This window comes from Salmo trutta, chromosome 29 (genome assembly GCF_901001165.1).
Source record: "Salmo trutta chromosome 29, fSalTru1.1, whole genome shotgun sequence".
Classification (NCBI taxonomy): domain Eukaryota; kingdom Metazoa; phylum Chordata; class Actinopteri; order Salmoniformes; family Salmonidae; genus Salmo; species Salmo trutta.
Window position 1 is genome coordinate 8,903,692 of NC_042985.1, and position 16,771 is coordinate 8,920,462.

A 16,771-nucleotide genomic window follows, 5' to 3' on the forward strand; every position below is an offset into this window, starting at 1 on the left:
GCTGAATGCTGTGGTAGCCATGCTGGTTAAGTGTGCCTTGAATTCTAAATAAATCAGTGTCACCAGCAAAGCACCTCCACACCATCACATAACTCTAATGACCTTATCCTCTGCAGCAGAGGTAACTCTGGTTCTTCCTTTCCTGTGGCGGTCCTCATGAGAGACAGTTTCATCATAGCGCTTGGTTTTTGCGACTGCACTTGAAGAAACCTTCTGTATACCAACCCTACCTTGTCACAACACAACTGATTGGCTCAAACACATTAAGGAAAGAAATTCCACAAATTAACAAGGCAATGCCTTGTTGAAATGCATTCCAGGTCACTACCTCATGAAGCTGGCTGAGAGAATGCGAAGTGTACAAAGCTGTCATCAAGGCAAAGGGTGGCTACTTGGAAGAATCTCAAATATATTTACATTTGTTTAACACTTCTGGTTACTACATGATTCCATGTGTCCTTTCATAGTTTTGATGTCTTCACTATTATTCTACAATGTAAAAAATAGTACAAATAAAGAAAAAACCTGGAATGAGGTGTCCAAACTTTTGACTGGTACATATACATATATATATATATATAAACTCCTTTCATTAACTAAGGATGGAGGATCAACCTGCATTTCAACATTTCTAACAGTTGGTTAAGGTAGGGGTAGGCAACTCAAACCACCGGCTGATGTTTGTCACCAGAACATATTTCTAATAATTTGTGCACTGCAAATTGAACACAACTAATCCCAAAAATAGATTATTTTCAAGTACAATTTCATACCTTGATTACATTGAGACATGATCATCATTTATGGAAATACTTGAACACATTTCCTAAATTAAATTCATTATTTGCTGAATTCCTGTTGGTGTCTTTTTTGACCAAAAAGGAAAATCCTGAGGGCCCGCGGGCCACCTGTTGCCAACCCCTGTTTTAAAGTCTCTGCAACTGAATAATGTGCTGTCTAAAAGTATTCAAAGTGAATTAGAAAAGTCTGTGCTTATAATTCAAATCTAAGGTAGGGAGCAGAGTACTGCCGTTTGACCACAGGCCAGATGCAAATTAAACAAAACATGGCATCAGCAAGAGGAAGACCTCTACCACCTCTTTATGTCTGTTCAGAATTACAACGCAGACATCACTGCACTTTGAAATGTTGGGCAAAAAAACTATGCAAATACTGTCTTTGAAATCATGCATCTAAATCTATGTAAACACCATTCATTAGTATCAGTGACAATCAAAGTGATGGGGGGAAAAAAATCTGGATTAACCTTAAATTCACACAAATGTGAACAAATATGATTTAAAAACAGGGGCATTGACATTTAAACACAAATTCACTTATTTTATTCTTAACCCAATACCCGTTCCATCTCCCACAAAGTAAAAATAATTTGAACGTATTTTAACTAAATATTTAGTAAAAAAAAAATACAGGTGCGTGTCTCGTAAAACTCTTAAAAGACACGCATACACATAGAAAAACAATACATGGGTCACATCAACACACAATACCATCCAACAAATTACAAATACATTAAGAATACAGGAGATCATCGCTTAAATAATTCTACAAAAATATCTGCTGTACATATGACAATTATTTACATTCGTTTTTTTTTTTTTCAATGTTTATGTCTGTACATGGTAACCATTGCAGACAGACTTCACCGAGCTATGCTGGATGACTCATCTTGTGAACACCTACTGTAAATGTGGAAAACTCAGGCCTTCCCTCTACTGAAAACCTTCCTCGGTATCGCTCACTTGTGAATCCTTCAATCAATAAATCAAGTCAAAACGGGTCTACTTTAGCCAACTCAAGCTTGAGGTAACTCAGCACTGAGCTTCTGTAATACTTGAATAATTAAGGGGTTTTGATAACCTGATTATTTGAAATGTTGTATCACAAGATTGACCCATTCTGCAACAAGTTCTCCAGTCTGACAATCCTCTCTCTCGCGCTCAACTTCCCCAGATTTACCACAGCAAAGAAACATGGGCATCTTCATGAAAACTAATAGGAACACTTAATATCCACAAAGAAAATCATTGGCACGATGTGGACTGAAATATGACATGTGACATACATTATGGGTAACATGACAGCAACGAATCGACGGTCATCTAATTTCTATCAAAACAAGCTTTATTCCACAACATGAATTAGGACTGCACCACTTCATCAACCATTCATCATGATTGAAAGAAAGCCCTACTTAAAACACTGCCACCTGTTCCCGTCCATCCAAAGGCGTAACGCTGATAACGCGGTTGGAAACACGGCCGAGAGAGAAAGATACTCCGTCTCCACCATCTGACAGCGTGTTTAACTGAGGTTACAAAGTGACCTCTGGAGGTTGTACAAAAACCTGGTCCTCCACCTCCTCCAGGCTTCAGACAACGGAAGGTAGCACAATGCTTGCATAGTCTGATGAAAGGAGAGAACGACGTTCTCCGTCTGCCTGGTTCGGGGGGGGGTATATAAAAAAAAACCTCGTCATCACACATTGTCAAACTTGTGTTTTAGGTAGTCTTTCATGACCTTGGCAATGGGCAGGTCCTCCAGAAACTTCAAGCTCTGGAGGCCTATGCGATTTCGGATGTTTATCCGACACATGTCCTGCAAAGTCCTGGGTTGTCCTGAAAAGATACAACACATCTGTTAACAATATCAAAGCGGATTGCCCTTGAACTGGTCATTCTACAATCGTGTGAGTGAAATAAAAGGTTGAAGTTAAGCGTGTTTTGATAACTAATCTTGCACAAAAGACTGAGGATGTAAAAGGTGAACAGAAGACTGGAAGTCACGCTGTTACAGGTGAGCCAGGGTGAGTCAGACAAGCATGTCTAGTGGTGTCAATTTGCTTGTTTCACTTTGATTCATGACATTTGACTCTGAATCAAAGTGAAACAAGCAGCTGGTCAGTAAGCTCCCTCTCACTGTGACTTTAGATTATTCCACACTTCAAATGGGACAACAATGAGCCTTTCAACAATGAGCCTTTCAAGGCCAAACACCCTCTTATTGGCAGTTTTAAAATGTTTAGGAAACTGGAGGAAAAATCTATTAGCATCCAGGAAGCTAGCTCTGGAGTGTTATAAGTCTAATGTGGCAAGAGAAAAATCCCTCTTCCTCACATTCCCTCTCTCAGTCTCTCGTTCTCTCTGCCATAGGAAGCAACCACAACCAAAGCCAGCTGGAAAAAACACAAGGGCAGGACCCAACCCAGTTGGATGGTCTCTCCCCGTCTACTGTCACCACAACCATACCGTCCTCGTGTCTCTCCCCGTCTACTGTCACCACAACCATCCCGTCCTCATGTCTCTCCCCGTCTACTGTCACCACAACCATACCGTCCTCGTGTCTCCCCCCGTCTACTGTCACCACAACCATACCGTCCTCGTGTCTCCCCCGTCTACTGTCACCACAACCATACCGTCCTCGTGTCTCCCCCCCGTCTACTGTCACCACAACCATACCGTCCTCGTCTCTCCCCGTCTACTGTCACCATACTGTCCTCCTCTCCCTGTCACAACCATACTGTCCTCTCTGTGTCTGTCTGCAGTCTCCAGAACTAAGCTGTCCTTTCCTTTCTCCAGGTGAAACTGAACTAAAGGTTTAAAAATCTCAGACAGGTGTGACAGCGTGGCACAGTGGTAATGCTTTCTCCACTCTTCAACTATAGGCTACCCCTTCATCCACACTGTCTAAATAAAGACAAATCATGCAGAAGATGAGTCGCAGTTCTCCTTTACAAACCAAAGGCTTCAAGACAATCATTTATAGACTACAGGTGAAATATCAGTGTTGGTGAACCAACTTCAGCCAAGGTAAGTGTGAAATCATGTTTGGTTGTATTTCAACTTTTAAAAGACATTCTCGTTTCCATTTCATCTCTCTACACCCAACCCACCTGAGAAACAACCTAAGGGAAACACTGATACATCTATGGCATAATATACAACGAGCTTCATAAGAGCTGGGTGCCATTCATCCTTCAACAAGGCCCTGCTAGCCGCAGCAGATGGGTTCATCCACTGAGGTAGTCAGTGTAATCAATAAGGGGGATATGTGATCTGGCTGATCGTTTGCTATGGTCTGAATGAATAGAGGGGTCTGACTTCACATGGCTGTCAGTCTGAAATAGCACAGCAGGTCTTCGTCCCAAATGGCCACCCCATTCACTACATAGTGCACTACTTTTGACTAGAGCCCTATGGGGAAAATACAGTATGGGGATAGGGTGCCATTTGGGAGCAGCCCAGAGCTCTTTGATATCTCCATATCAAAGTTCAGTGAGAAACACAGAGGAATGCAGCAGGGCATTGTGCCTCTAAAATCATTTCTGCTTCAGGTAACGTCGTGCCCCCCCCAACAGAACACTGGTCATTATAAAACCATGGCAACGCTCCCTGTCCCTATGTTTCTGGAGGTTATTTTTCTCCTCTCAACTTACAATCTTGCTCCAACACTTTCTGAACCAGACTTGTAGCGTTTCCATCGCCCTGTCCTGTTTTGACTTCAGGTTTCTGTTCAGGTTCATAGAAAGTTCTCATTTACTTTTCTGGTCTGATCTGCACAAATGTTTTTGACAACCAACAACGAATATGTTAAGTTGAATTGATACATTGGAAATTATATTTAACACAACTTTGGATGTTAATTTTACGGCGTCATCGTTCCGTCTGTCTGATAAAGCAATCTAGGGGAAACGCTGAGTCCCAGTCAAGCCATGACATTATATTAAAAACAGTGTTTATATCCACTAGCGATACGGTACTAGTACTACTAACAGCCTAGTGTCCCCAGACGGTGCCCCTCCCTGCCCAAGACTTACTGGTGACCTCCTGTAGGAAGTCCAGGCAGGGCCGGCTAATGCCCGACATGCTCGACGACACCGCCACGGGAGTCTGGCCCTCGTAGTTCCTCGTGTTGGTGTCGGCGCCGTACTTGTAGAGCATCTGGGCACACAGCACGTCGTCTCTTAGTGCCGATAGGTGCAACGGGGTCTGCCCATCCTCGAGGCGACCCAGGTTAGTGTCCGCACCCCGCTGCAGGAACATACGACAGTAGGAATGATTCCCCTTGATGACGGCATAGCGCAGCAGGAAGCCATTTTGAATGTCGATGTTGGCGCTGTGGTCCAGCAGGATTCTCACGCAGCTGGAGCGCTCGCGGATGATGGCGAGTTGGAGGGGCGTGGTGCCCTTGTCGCTGAGGGGATCCACCTCGGCGCGGAACTCAAGGAGGAGCCGCACGAAAGAGTCACGGCCGTAGTGGGCGGCCACGTGCAGCGGCGTCCAGCCGTCGTTGCTCTTGGCATTGATGATGTCGCTGCGGAAGTCCGACTCCAGCATGAGGCGGGCGATGCGCGCGCGGCCGTGCATGGCGGCATAGTGGAGCGCCGTGAAGCCGCCGATGAAGTCCTTTACTGTGGGGTCAGCTGGGCGGGAGATAGACAGGGGACAAGGGGGGGTGAGGGGAACTGTCTTCTACAGGCTCTTTATTACAACAACAAAAAGACCCATTCAGTTAAAACACTAACAAATAACAATCAAACAGACTCCGAGAGAGAGAGAGAGAGAGAGAGAGAGAGAGAGAGAGAGAGAGAGAGAGAGAGAGAGAGAGAGGATGGATGATTGAGTGACAGCAGCGTAAAACATTAAAGGGACAATCTGCAATTACTACATACATTTCTGAACTTACAAATTAATTATACGTTTCCATAGATTTTTGAAGAATATAACTTATAAATGCCTCATGAGCTCAGTTCAACTATCATACCCCATCAGAACCAATAATATAAGCTTGTTTTACTCCAATGTTTGTAAACAAAGTAAATGTAAACAATCGCTACACAGCCTCAAAAAATGGTTTAAACTACACTTTGATATCATGGTCAGTCCTTGCATCCAAAGCTCTGTCTATGAATTTGAGGGTGGTTACAGTTCAACAGTCCCATCTCTCAGCTTTTTACCAAAACAGGAGCGGGGATTCCACTGTGTTATTATTTCATCTGCTGATTGCCACTTTAAAGCCTGCTGTGGTGTGAATGGAAAGAGTGGGCCGGCAGAAGCTGGAGCATTAGAACAATTAGCATCAGTGAGACGTTAGAGTGTGAAAGCAGGGTCAGGGGTTAAAGTCCTGCTATTTCAATTAGCCAAGGCCGAGAGTGCTGGTAATGACCACATCAGTGTCCGCTAGGGCCTAGAGGGGAATTTTCCATTCAAACAGCCTTGTTAAAAATGGCTGGCTCCCCTCTTATCCAACATAAATCCATTAGGTAGGCTATATGACTGACTAGCAAAGAGATTATTTTTAGAGTATCATTAAATTATTTTAGACAATTAAGTCAAGGGTAACAACATACTCTCTTGCTTTGTTGGTTATGCATACATTTCAACGGTCTCAATTTTTTCTGCGCATAATCCAAAATAAATCCCTGACTCGTCCAATGAGCTGTTCAGAGAAAAACAGTTACTGAGAGACTCGGTCTACAGCGCCCTCTGGACTTGATGTCATGATCACTGCATCTACATGATTTGGAATCAAAATCTGTACACATTTTAATAGCAAAAAATAAAAACAATAAATGACTGCAACACTATTCCATCATAATTTCCTAAAATGAACATGATTTTCACTCTGCTCAGAAGCATACTGTTAGACTGCTATAGGGTAAAGTTTCCCCTAGGGACAGATCTAGGATGAGCTTCCCCTCCCCAGTCCTCCCCAGTCCTAACCTTAACCATTAGTGGGGAAAATGTAAAACCGACCCAAGATCAGCATCTAGGGGCAACTTCACCCTACAGCCTATATACCGTGTTAGAATGACCTGGGAGAGAAGATTAGCTGCTGCCATTCCCAGACTGGTTATATACTGCCATCTATAGACCAACAATTCAAAGGTGGAGTTTGATTCAGGTTGCACTGTCATGGTGCACCAATATGAAATCTATCTCAAACAAACAGCACATGTGAAAGGATAATCATTATGAACAAATATGTGATTAGATTACTGATATAAAGCCACTGAATGGATGCATGTAGCATCATATGGCAGACCCTTGATGTGTAACAACCATTTCCTCTGCTAGTCTCCTTTTCTTTGTGAACATGGATTCTGACAGGGGACATCACAAATCCTTTCACCGACCTTGTCACCAGGCCAATTGTGAGAAGTGTTTCCCTAGCACCCATCTCTACTAACACTTGGCCTCCATTGGTTTCAATTTAGCCGTGACTATAACCTTGGGGGCTTTTAGAGCTCTGCTAAGGAAAAAGAAAGAAGGCAGAACACTGCATTCAACATGTGACAACAGCACAGGAGGCTGCTAAGGGGAGGATGGCTCATAATAATAAATAATAAAGGCTGGAACGGAGCAAATGGAATCCAACACATGGAAACCATGTGTTTGATACGATTCCCCTGATTCCGCTCCAGCCATTACTAGGAGCCTGTCCTATCTAATTAAGGTGCACCCAACATCCTGTGGACCAAAACACCAGACCCTCGTATTCACCTCCGTGCTCCAGGAAGACCCGGACACATCTCTCCTTCCCCTTGGCAGCGGAGAAGTGGAGCAGGGTCCACCCGTTGGCATCACGGATCTTCGGAGAGTAGCCTTGCTCCAGCATCTTCCTGACAGTGTACACATCCCCCGCTGCCACTGCAGCCTGGAGCAAAGACAGAACAAACCAAGAGCATTAGCATTCATCTCTAGCATAAGCAGTCATTTACCAGTGGGAAATGCTAACGGTAGAGTAGACCGTCTTGGTATTAAGTGTCTTTGCCTGTATCTGCAGCTCCTCTTGAAGCTCGGGGTTCCTTCTACAGTGATGGTTCAGCATCCTGTTACATCTCGTAAGGGGAGGGGTCATCCACACCTAGTCCTCTGTCTGGAGAGTTGAGACAGTAAACACGTAAACTGCATCACTTCATTTGGGTTATTAGTCGAAAATAGCTAGGCCTACGTTTTGATACCACTACATCGTCATGGATACATTTATGTTATTGGTATAAATCAGCTGACTGATACATTAGCAGGTTTTCTAATCCAACTGTTCCGCTGGGATCAAAAGCCGTTGCACATTCTAGTTCTAGCACATCTCATTCAACTAACCAAGGGCTTGAGGGGTGCTCGGGTGGAATAGAGGAAATCTGTTAGACAACTGGGGGTCCCCACTGCACTATACCACAGTGGTCACCAGCTCCGGTGATCAGTTGAAACAGGTAGGCTATTTGATGCTTGGCAGGAACCAGGGTTGGTGACCACCGCAGCACCACTTCTAGGTGTGCAGAACACTTGTATACTTTACGGACCCTATGGTATTCCATACTGTGCAGCAGCAGATGTTCACCTTTTGTCAAGCTTGATTATGTAGTCAAGCCAATTTTCATGTGTCTCTCTTGCGCAACAGTAGGACAGACAGATAAGAACTCCGCTCAAATGGATTGTGGGCTAGCACTGACTGAAAAAAACAAAGACAATTTAATGAGTATTCAAATTCATCAGTTTATATTATCCACTAGAAGGCATTCAAAAACTTACTGCATTGACACAGTCATAACATTATGACAGCAACTGAGAAATGGGAATAGCTAAACATTTTACATAAATGTAATGTTAGCTATACCTGCAGCTAGATGCTATCCAAATGAGATGGATGATAGCTATTTAACTACCTAGATAACAATGTTGAATGTAAAAACAAGCAAGCTAGTAGGCTAATTTCTTATAATACGATACAAACAAAAGCTAGCTAGTAGTGGTAGCTAGCTTACTTGCTAACAGTTAGATAGCTACCTGTATTGGAAGGTCGACTGCTGCCTTTTGTCTTCCAAATTAGGGCAATGTTATAGCTATAGCGGTGTTCTTTAAAGCTAGACTAGACAATGCATTTTAGACAAAGTTGAAGTAAAAATAATTCACAGCAACCTATCTAGCTAAGTAGCCACTGGCCAGCTAATAGTTAGATAACTATACACTCAAACAATGGAATGTTAGCTAGTTAGCTAACGTTAGCTAGCTAGCACTGCGACCCCAACTTGTTCCACTCCTTTCTGATTTATTTTAATTATATAACTACATGCCCACAACCTACGGCATGATACTACGGTACATTGTGCGGATATATTGCTATATATACACACACAATTCCCTTTTAAGGAAGAAATTAATCGATCAACTACTGCTGGTTAGCAATTAGCCTAAATCGTTACCCAGTTTTCAAGCTACTAGGACTGCATTGGATTTCAGAGTTTTAAAACATTTGTAACAATTTAATAACTATGTGAACATGTGCACAACTCGAGAAGGCAACCATACTTCAACTACACAAGGTAGGTGTTAGCTAGCTTTGATGAATTAATGCATTATTCTTACTTAAAATACGAAGCTAGCAGGCTTGCTAGCCATTCTCCACCGATACGAACCCCCAATTTCAACGGGCTTGTTTTAGCCAATCAGGCACAAGAAGCGAGGAATTTGAGCTGTCAAATCAGCATCCTTCTGCAAAACTTTATAAACTTCAGTCTGTTTAGCTCGATTTCTAACAAAGTAGGCCAACGGTTTGTATGGCTATAATTCTTCTCATTGTTGACACAATAGAATGAGTGAACTCCTTTCCAATTTTCTACTAAATGTTATCGCACGCTATACTTCCGTGTTCAGTCACGTGGTGCACTGTCTGTATACAACACAGCCAGAACTTAAAATTAAGATAATACTTTTAAAAAAAATTACAAATTGATATTTTAAATACAATATAGGCTAAATGGATCATTTTCTGTCCAGAAACGTTAGGGTGTACGACAACATTTAAAGTGATTTAACTGTACATTATTAATCGCACTACAAGTCACAGCATGCAACGCAAACCAAACAGGAAGAGATGTTAACAATTGTTTCGAGATGGTCGGCGCAAAGTCGAAGAATGCTTATTTTTCAAAAGGTAAATTAATTGCGGCGGCAAAACATTTTAATATCCAGTGTTGCGTTATACAAACGTGTACAGAAAACATCCTTGCAATTTATTTTATGCGCGCTTAGTAAAGTGTAGAACGTTGTTCGCGTGGCAGAAATCTAATCAAAATCCGACCACTGCCAAGACCCTCGTGATCATTGAAAACCCAAACGCTGTGTCAACATGAATGAACAATTTAATGTCCTAAATGATGCTTACAGAAGTTTATTGTCGAGAACATTACCCAGCAAAATGAGTAGCCATGAGTTGGCATCCTCCATGTTCACATGTGTATGTGAACTGACTCTTGATGCCAGTGATGGTTCTCATTCTCAGCACCAGGACCAGTCCAGAGATCCCATAACGCCCTTCAAATATTCTCCAAACCCAAATGGAACTGAACTGGCTTGTCTTGTGTTGACTCTGGTGGAGAAAATAAGCTCCAAGCTGACATCTCAACAACTGTCTCAAGAAACCAGCCTTTACTTCAAAGATGTTTCTACAGTATTATTCCAGTATATGGATTTTATGTCCAAACTTGTGAGTTTGCATATGATTGGAATATATAATTGTATTGTCCTTTGTTTGGGTTTGTTTATAGTAATAACATTTTTGTTCCCACCTCTCACAGGTTCACCTTGCCTGCTGCAAGGACAGGTTGCTGTCTCATCTAGCTGCAAAGAGTGTATCCTCCTATGTTATTTTTGAGCTGCGTTGCTTTGTGAGTTTTCTGATTGCCCTCAAGTCCTGTGTGATTTATGACTATATTGTATTGCACAGTCAAGTAAGTTATATTAAATACTAGTCAAGTAACTCTTGGAGATCTGTGTGCATCAGACAGTCTCACATTAGAGAACCCAAATCTGTCACCCGATACTGTAAAATCCTATTCACACACAGGCCTACCAGGCTTTATTTAAGCATATTCTTACATTCAGTTCTCTTTTTTTCTGACTAGAATACAGTCAACCAGATTTGGGAATGGAAGTGCTTGCAAGTGCTCCAGAACCCTTGCTCTGGCAACGAACTGGATGCATGCACATGGTCACTTACCACTGTCCTGAAAGCAGTTCTAAAAGAAACATCACAATATAAACCTGGTATTGAAACACAATTCATCCATCAATTGTGCCAACATGTATCTTTTATTTTACTCCAAATAAGTTCCACTTGGTGCCAAATCCTATGTCGTTACCATGTATTTACGTGGTAGTTAGGCCACATAGGCTGGAATAGTGTAACTACAGTGTGGCTATGAATGTGTTGACATTGTAATTGTATTCTACCTACCTATGCATCTTCCATGTAAATACAATGTACATTGGTTTTAGCCACAGTGGGGCCTTCTCTTTCTTTTCCCCTCAGGGACTTTGGAGAAACTTCTTGCCACATTCGACACAGCTCTCACTGCTGTTTACTCCCAGCTTGTCCCTGTAGAGAGTCTGAGCCATGGGAACTCTGCATCATACCCCAGTAGTAACACGGCAGACTGGGCTACAACTCTGACTAACCTCCTAGACTTACTGGAAGTGCTCACTGCAGCCAGGTTCAAACTAAGCACCACCAGGGTCTGTTTCACCAGCTCAAGGCTCTCCCTCGTACAGGCATCAGCGCTACTGCGGATAGTCGACTCTCATGTCCACTACTTTGTGAAGAAGCAAGTGTTTCTGCTTTTAAAGAGGATTCTCCTTCAGAAGGCAGGCGAGGACATGGGTTTTGGCGAGGCGTCCTCCCTAACGCATGGAGATGATCACATGACCAGTGACATTCTTACACTGGCTGATGATGTGTTGCAGGCAGTGCACACTGATTGGTTACAGTGTGTTCCAGTGGAGTCGGCGGCCATTTTCTTTGGAGGGACGGGCCAATTGTGTGGCGGGAGCAGTGATGCGTTTGATCATGTGATGCTGAGGGCTGTTAGTCTAGTTGTGCTCAAGTCACTGGAATATAAAATCCAATCCGCTGGTGGGAAAGGTAATATAGGACTATTTGTAAATGTTATTAACCATATCTACGCTAGGCGCAATGTTTTTTCTACCTTAAAGTTAGACTCAGCGAAATGACGTTGCCACGAGCAGCACCGCAGATATTGAGAAGAGAGACATGCAAGAATTCTCTCTCACACAGTCATACACAGTATCTGCACATGTGCACGTGTTCGCTTTGCTCTGTTTGAGCATGGTAGCCACGGTACCAAAACAGCGATGTTGAGCCTCGGGGAAGTTGTTGCAGAAATTGACCCACTATGCTGTTTACTTTCTGCATCTGTCATATCGCTGAGTCTAACTTTAACATGACTAGTTTCTAAAGCTCAAATAATCAGAAGGAGAAAAACATGATGACAGGAACGATAATTCAGACAGATGTATACAATAGGGGGCAATGTTTCCCAACACATAACACACAAGAACAGTATTTCAGTAAGTATTGTCTCTCAAGGCAAAAGTTCCTCAGGACCCCTAACCACAGGTCTAGAATCAGATTACCCTACCCAGATCCATTATGGTTGTGAAATATCTGATCTGGAATCAGTGGGTAGAGGCAACTTCTACCCACTCTGTCCATTCACTTGTCTCTGGTCCCACAGGTGTATGTAATACCATAGGCATCCATGGCTATTTAAGTGCATTGCTGCTGTTCCTGAGCCAGCGTGGGGTCCAGCTGAAGCAGGGATCTCACTCCTGCTGCTGGGTGTCCTTGGTGTTTGGAGAGCAGGACGACGACATGATGGAAGCAGCAAAGGCTTTACTCCTACTATACCTCCATCACAGGTACTATACCACCTAATACATACCGTCATTATTTTTTAATTTCACATTTATTTAACCAGGTAGGCCAGTTGAGAACAAGTTCTCATTTACAACTGTGACCTGGCCAAGATAAAGCAAAGCAGTGCGACAAAAAACAACACAGAGTTACACATAAACAAACGTACAGTCAATAACACAATACAAAAATCTACAATAAATAGGCCATAGTAGCGAAGTAATTACAATTTAGCAAATTAACACTGGAGTGATAGATGTGCAGAAATACTGGTGTGCACAAAAAGTATATAAAAACAATATGGGGATGAGGTAGGTAGTTGGATGGGCCATTTACAGATGGGCTGTATACAGCTGCAGTGATCGGTAAGCTGCTCAGATAGCTGATACTTAAAGTTAGTGAGGGAGATATGTCTCCAGCTTCTGCGATTTTTGCAATTCGTTCCAGTCGTTGGCAGCAGAGAATTGGAAGGAAAGGCGGCCAAAGGAGGTGTTGGCTTTGGGGATGACCAGTGAGATATACCTGCTGGAGCACGTGCTACGGTTGGGTGTTATGGTGACCAGTGAGATATACCTGCTGGAGCACGTGCTACGGGTGGGTGTTATGATGACCAGTGAGATATACCTGCTGGAGCACGTGCTACGGGTGGGTGTTATGATGACCAGTGAGATATACCTGCTGGAGCGCGTGCTACGGGTGGGTGTTATGGTGACCAGTGAGATATACCTGCTGGAGTGCGTGCTACGGTTGGGTGTTATGATGACCAGTGAGATATACCTGTTGGAGCACGTGCTACGGTTGGGTGTTATGATGACCAGTGAGATATACCTGCTGGAGCGCGTGCTACGGGTGGGTGTTATGGTGACCAGTGAGATATACCTGCTGGAGCACGTGCTACGGTTGGGTGTTATGGTGACCAGTGAGATATACCTGCTGGAGCGCGTGCTACGGGTGGGTGTTATGGTGACCAGGGAGATATACCTGCTGGAGCGCGTGCTACGGGTGGGTGTTATGGTGACCAGTGAGATATACCTGCTGGAGCACGTGCTACGGTTGGGTGTTATGGTGACCAGTGAAATATACCTGCTGGAGCGCGTGCTACGGGTGGGTGTTATGGTGACCAGTGAGATATACCTGCTGGAGCGCGTGCTACGGGTGGGTGTTATGGTGACCAGTGAGATAAGGCGGAGCTTTACCTAGCAAAGACTTATAGATGACCTGGAGCCAGTGGGTCTGGCGATGAATATGTACCGAGTGCCAGCCGACGAGAGCATACAGGTCACAGTGGTGGGTGGAATATGGGGCTTTGGTGAGAAAACGGATGGCACTGTGGTAGACTGCATCCAGTTTGCTGAGTAGGGTGTTGGAGGCTATTTTGTAAATGACATCGCCGAAGTTGAGGATCGGTAGGATAGTCAGTTCTACGAGGGTATGTTTGGAAGCGTGAGTGAAGTAGGCTTTGTTGCGAAATAGGAACCCGATTTCTAGATTTCATTTTAGATGTAGATGCTTAATGAGTCTGGAAGGAGAGTTTACAGTCTAACCAGACACCTAGGTATTTGTAGTTGTCCACATATTAAGTCAGAACCGTCCAGAGTAGTGATGCTAGTCGGGCGGGCTGGTCTGGGCAGCGATCGGTTGAAGAGCATGCATTTAGTTTTACTAGCGTTTTAAGAGCAGTTGGAGGCCACGGAAGGAGAGTTGTATGGCACTGAAGCTCGTTTGGAGGTTTGTTAACACAGTGTCCAAAGAAGGGCCAGATGTATAAAGAATGGTATAGAGGTGGATCAAGGAATCACCCGCAGCAAGAGCGACATCGTTGATATATACAGAAAAAGAGTCAGCCCAAGAATTGAACCCTGTGGTACCCCCATAGAGACTGCCAGAGGTCCAGACAACATGGATGAACAGTAAGAGTAGAATGGCTGGTTTATAATAATGAAACACTGGCTGATGGCCAAAAGGCAGTATTTCTGTATGGCTTTCTTTTGGATGAATTCTGAATTGTAGTGTTGTCAGTGGTTGGTTTGATTCTGCTCATGAAAATCTGACATTTTGATTTTGAAATCTCTGATTATCTGAGATCAGTCACCCACATAAAGTAGTAGGTTGAGAACCTGATTGGACCAATTTCCCAGACACTGGACTAAAAACAATGCTCAATGCAGATGCTGGCAAGTCCAGGATTAGTCTTATTTTGTGTCCGGGAAACAAGCCTATTATGTCCTAGAGATGTCTGACTCTTCTCTCTGTCTTCCTACAGAGTGACCTCTGACCTGGATACTGATGTCTGACTCTTCTGTCTGTCTTCCTACAGAGTGTCCTCTGACCCGGAAGCTGATGCTGCGTGTGTCGTCGGCGGCAACCCCCACTGTCACTTTCTCTTCCTCCTCCACAGCATCTCCTTTGACCACAGCATTCTCCTCGATTTCCTCATCTCAACGGAAACCTGCTTCCTCGAGTACTTTGTCCGTTACCTAAAACACCTCCGGGACGACTGGGAAGGCTTCCGAACGGTCTGTCAGAAGATGGATGGGTCGGACCGGTGTAAACTGAGCTGGAAGATTAGCCAGAAAGACGATCAACTATTGGACAACCTGAGAGAGGAACTCCAGCAGTCGTTGTGTCTCTCTCGTGGAAGTGTGTCTACTTGGAGCCATTCTGGAGGATCAGTTACCATCGTGGACCCAGAGCCAGCTCCATGTCTGCAGCCCAGCTTGTGTCTCCCTTCAGGGAGTGCAACTGCCCTGGCCTCTACTCCCCCTCTCCGTCTGGTGGACTACGGCAGCTCAGAGGAGTCTGAGACTGAGGACGGTGACCTCCCATCAGGCCTTACACAGGATAGGCTACACAGCGACTCTGTGGTTCACACACACAACAGCCACTCTTTTGATAGGACGGTTATGTGTCTGACAGAGCTCAGAGTGGTGGTGACTAGACTGCAGAGGAGGAGTCTGTTCCCTTACAATGCCACCTCACTCTTGAAACTGCTGACACAGATTGAAGCGAAGAGAAGTTGTTCACAGCGTTGAATTCCATAATGACTAAATAAATGTTACATGGTGGTAAATGCATTTGGTCTCATTTGTAATATTTTGAGTGTTGTAAAATTCCAATAACTTTACCAAAATTCACAGTTTGACAGAAATAAATTGCTTTTGGAAGACTCCTGGAATCAGGATGGAATAAGCATGAATTGTGGGAATCCTTCAACAGCGGCTTCTAGATTTCTTAATTGTATATTTTAATACATGTAAATTTCCTATTTGTGAATGGATGCTCTTTTTGGGGACCTTGTGGTTGGATGAGTGTTTATGAAGGGATGGTTATGATAACCACTTCCTTTTATTTCCAACTACATTTCATGTCCTGTTTGCATGACCATCGTAAGTAAACACACACCTCTTTCAACTATATATACTGCTCCAAAAAATAAAGGGAACACTTAAACAACACATCCTAGATCTGAATGAAATAAATAATCTTATTAAATACTTTTTTCTTTACATAGTTGAATGTGCTGACAACAAAATCACACAAAAATAATTTGTCAACCCATGGAGGTCTGGATTTGGAGTCACACTGAGGCTCAGTAGTGTGTGTGGCCTCCACGTGCCTGTATGACCTCCCTACAACGCCTGGGCATGCTCCTGATGAGGTGGCGGATGGTCTCCTGAGGGATCTCCTCCCAGACCTGGACTAAAGCATCCGCCAACTCCTGGACAGTCTGTGGTGCAACGTGGCGTTGGTGGATGGAGCGAGACATGATGTCCCAGATGTGCTCAATTGGATTCAGGTCTGGGGAACGGGCGGGCCAGTCCATAGCATCAATGCCTTCCTCTTGCAGGAACTGCTGACACACTCCAGCCACATGAGGTCTAGCATTGTCTTGCATTAGGAGGAACCCAGGGCCAACCGCACCAGCATATGGTCTCACAAGGGGTCTGAGGATCTCATCTCGGTACCTAATGGCAGTCAGGCTACCTCTGGCGAGCACATGGAGGGCTGTGCGGCCCTCCAAAGAAATGCCACCCCACAC

The 16,771-nt window shown here is 43.9% G+C and overlaps 2 protein-coding genes across 7 annotated transcripts; one reads left to right on the forward strand and one right to left on the reverse strand.

Moving 5' to 3' along the window:
- Nucleotides 1–1,314: 1,314 nt before the first annotated feature.
- Nucleotides 1,315–9,666, reverse strand: LOC115166864 (ankyrin repeat and SOCS box protein 7). 5 transcript variants are annotated; one of them, XM_029720751.1, is made up of 6 exons: nt 9,387–9,666; nt 8,362–8,472; nt 7,795–7,899; nt 7,524–7,677; nt 4,838–5,443; nt 1,315–2,639 (listed from the first exon to the last, which is right to left on the reverse strand). In XM_029720751.1, the coding sequence occupies exons 3-6, from the start codon at nt 7,879–7,881 to the stop codon at nt 2,500–2,502; spliced, it is 987 nt and encodes a 328-aa protein (XP_029576611.1). In that variant the 5' UTR covers nt 7,882–7,899; nt 8,362–8,472; nt 9,387–9,666; the 3' UTR covers nt 1,315–2,499. The 5 variants fall into 5 exon arrangements, with proteins under 5 accessions (XP_029576611.1, XP_029576613.1, XP_029576612.1 ...); XM_029720753.1 differs by having other exon boundaries at nt 8,324–8,472; XM_029720752.1 differs by having other exon boundaries at nt 8,808–9,654.
- A 182-nt stretch (nt 9,667–9,848) lies between these two features.
- On the forward strand, nt 9,849–15,898 carry LOC115166865 (protein Lines homolog 1). 2 transcript variants are annotated; one of them, XM_029720758.1, is made up of 7 exons: nt 9,849–9,954; nt 10,303–10,506; nt 10,598–10,687; nt 10,925–11,066; nt 11,332–11,940; nt 12,554–12,737; nt 15,050–15,898. In XM_029720758.1, the coding sequence occupies exons 1-7, from the start codon at nt 9,895–9,897 to the stop codon at nt 15,762–15,764; spliced, it is 2,004 nt and encodes a 667-aa protein (XP_029576618.1). In that variant the 5' UTR covers nt 9,849–9,894; the 3' UTR covers nt 15,765–15,898. The 2 variants fall into 2 exon arrangements, with proteins under 2 accessions (XP_029576618.1, XP_029576617.1); XM_029720757.1 differs by having other exon boundaries at nt 9,875–10,506.
- The last annotated feature ends 873 nt before the right edge of the window (nt 15,899–16,771 follow it).

Coding starts and splice junctions, on each gene's coding strand:
- LOC115166864 (XM_029720751.1), bottom strand. CDS start 7,881: ATGACCCCTCCCCTTACGAGATGTAACAGGATGCTGAACCATCACTGT. Junction 7,678..7,794: donor AAGAGGAGCTGCAGATACAG/GCAAAGACACTT, acceptor TCTTTGCTCCAG/GCTGCAGTGGCAGCGGGGGA. Junction 5,444..7,523: donor GGTCTTCCTGGAGCACGGAG/GTGAATACGAGG, acceptor TCTCCCGCCCAG/CTGACCCCACAGTAAAGGAC.
- LOC115166865 (XM_029720757.1), top strand. CDS start 10,150: ATGAATGAACAATTTAATGTCCTAAATGATGCTTACAGAAGTTTATTG. Junction 10,688..10,924: donor TTTTTGAGCTGCGTTGCTTT/GTGAGTTTTCTG, acceptor TTTTCTGACTAG/AATACAGTCAACCAGATTTG. Junction 12,738..15,049: donor CTACTATACCTCCATCACAG/GTACTATACCAC, acceptor GTCTTCCTACAG/AGTGTCCTCTGACCCGGAAG.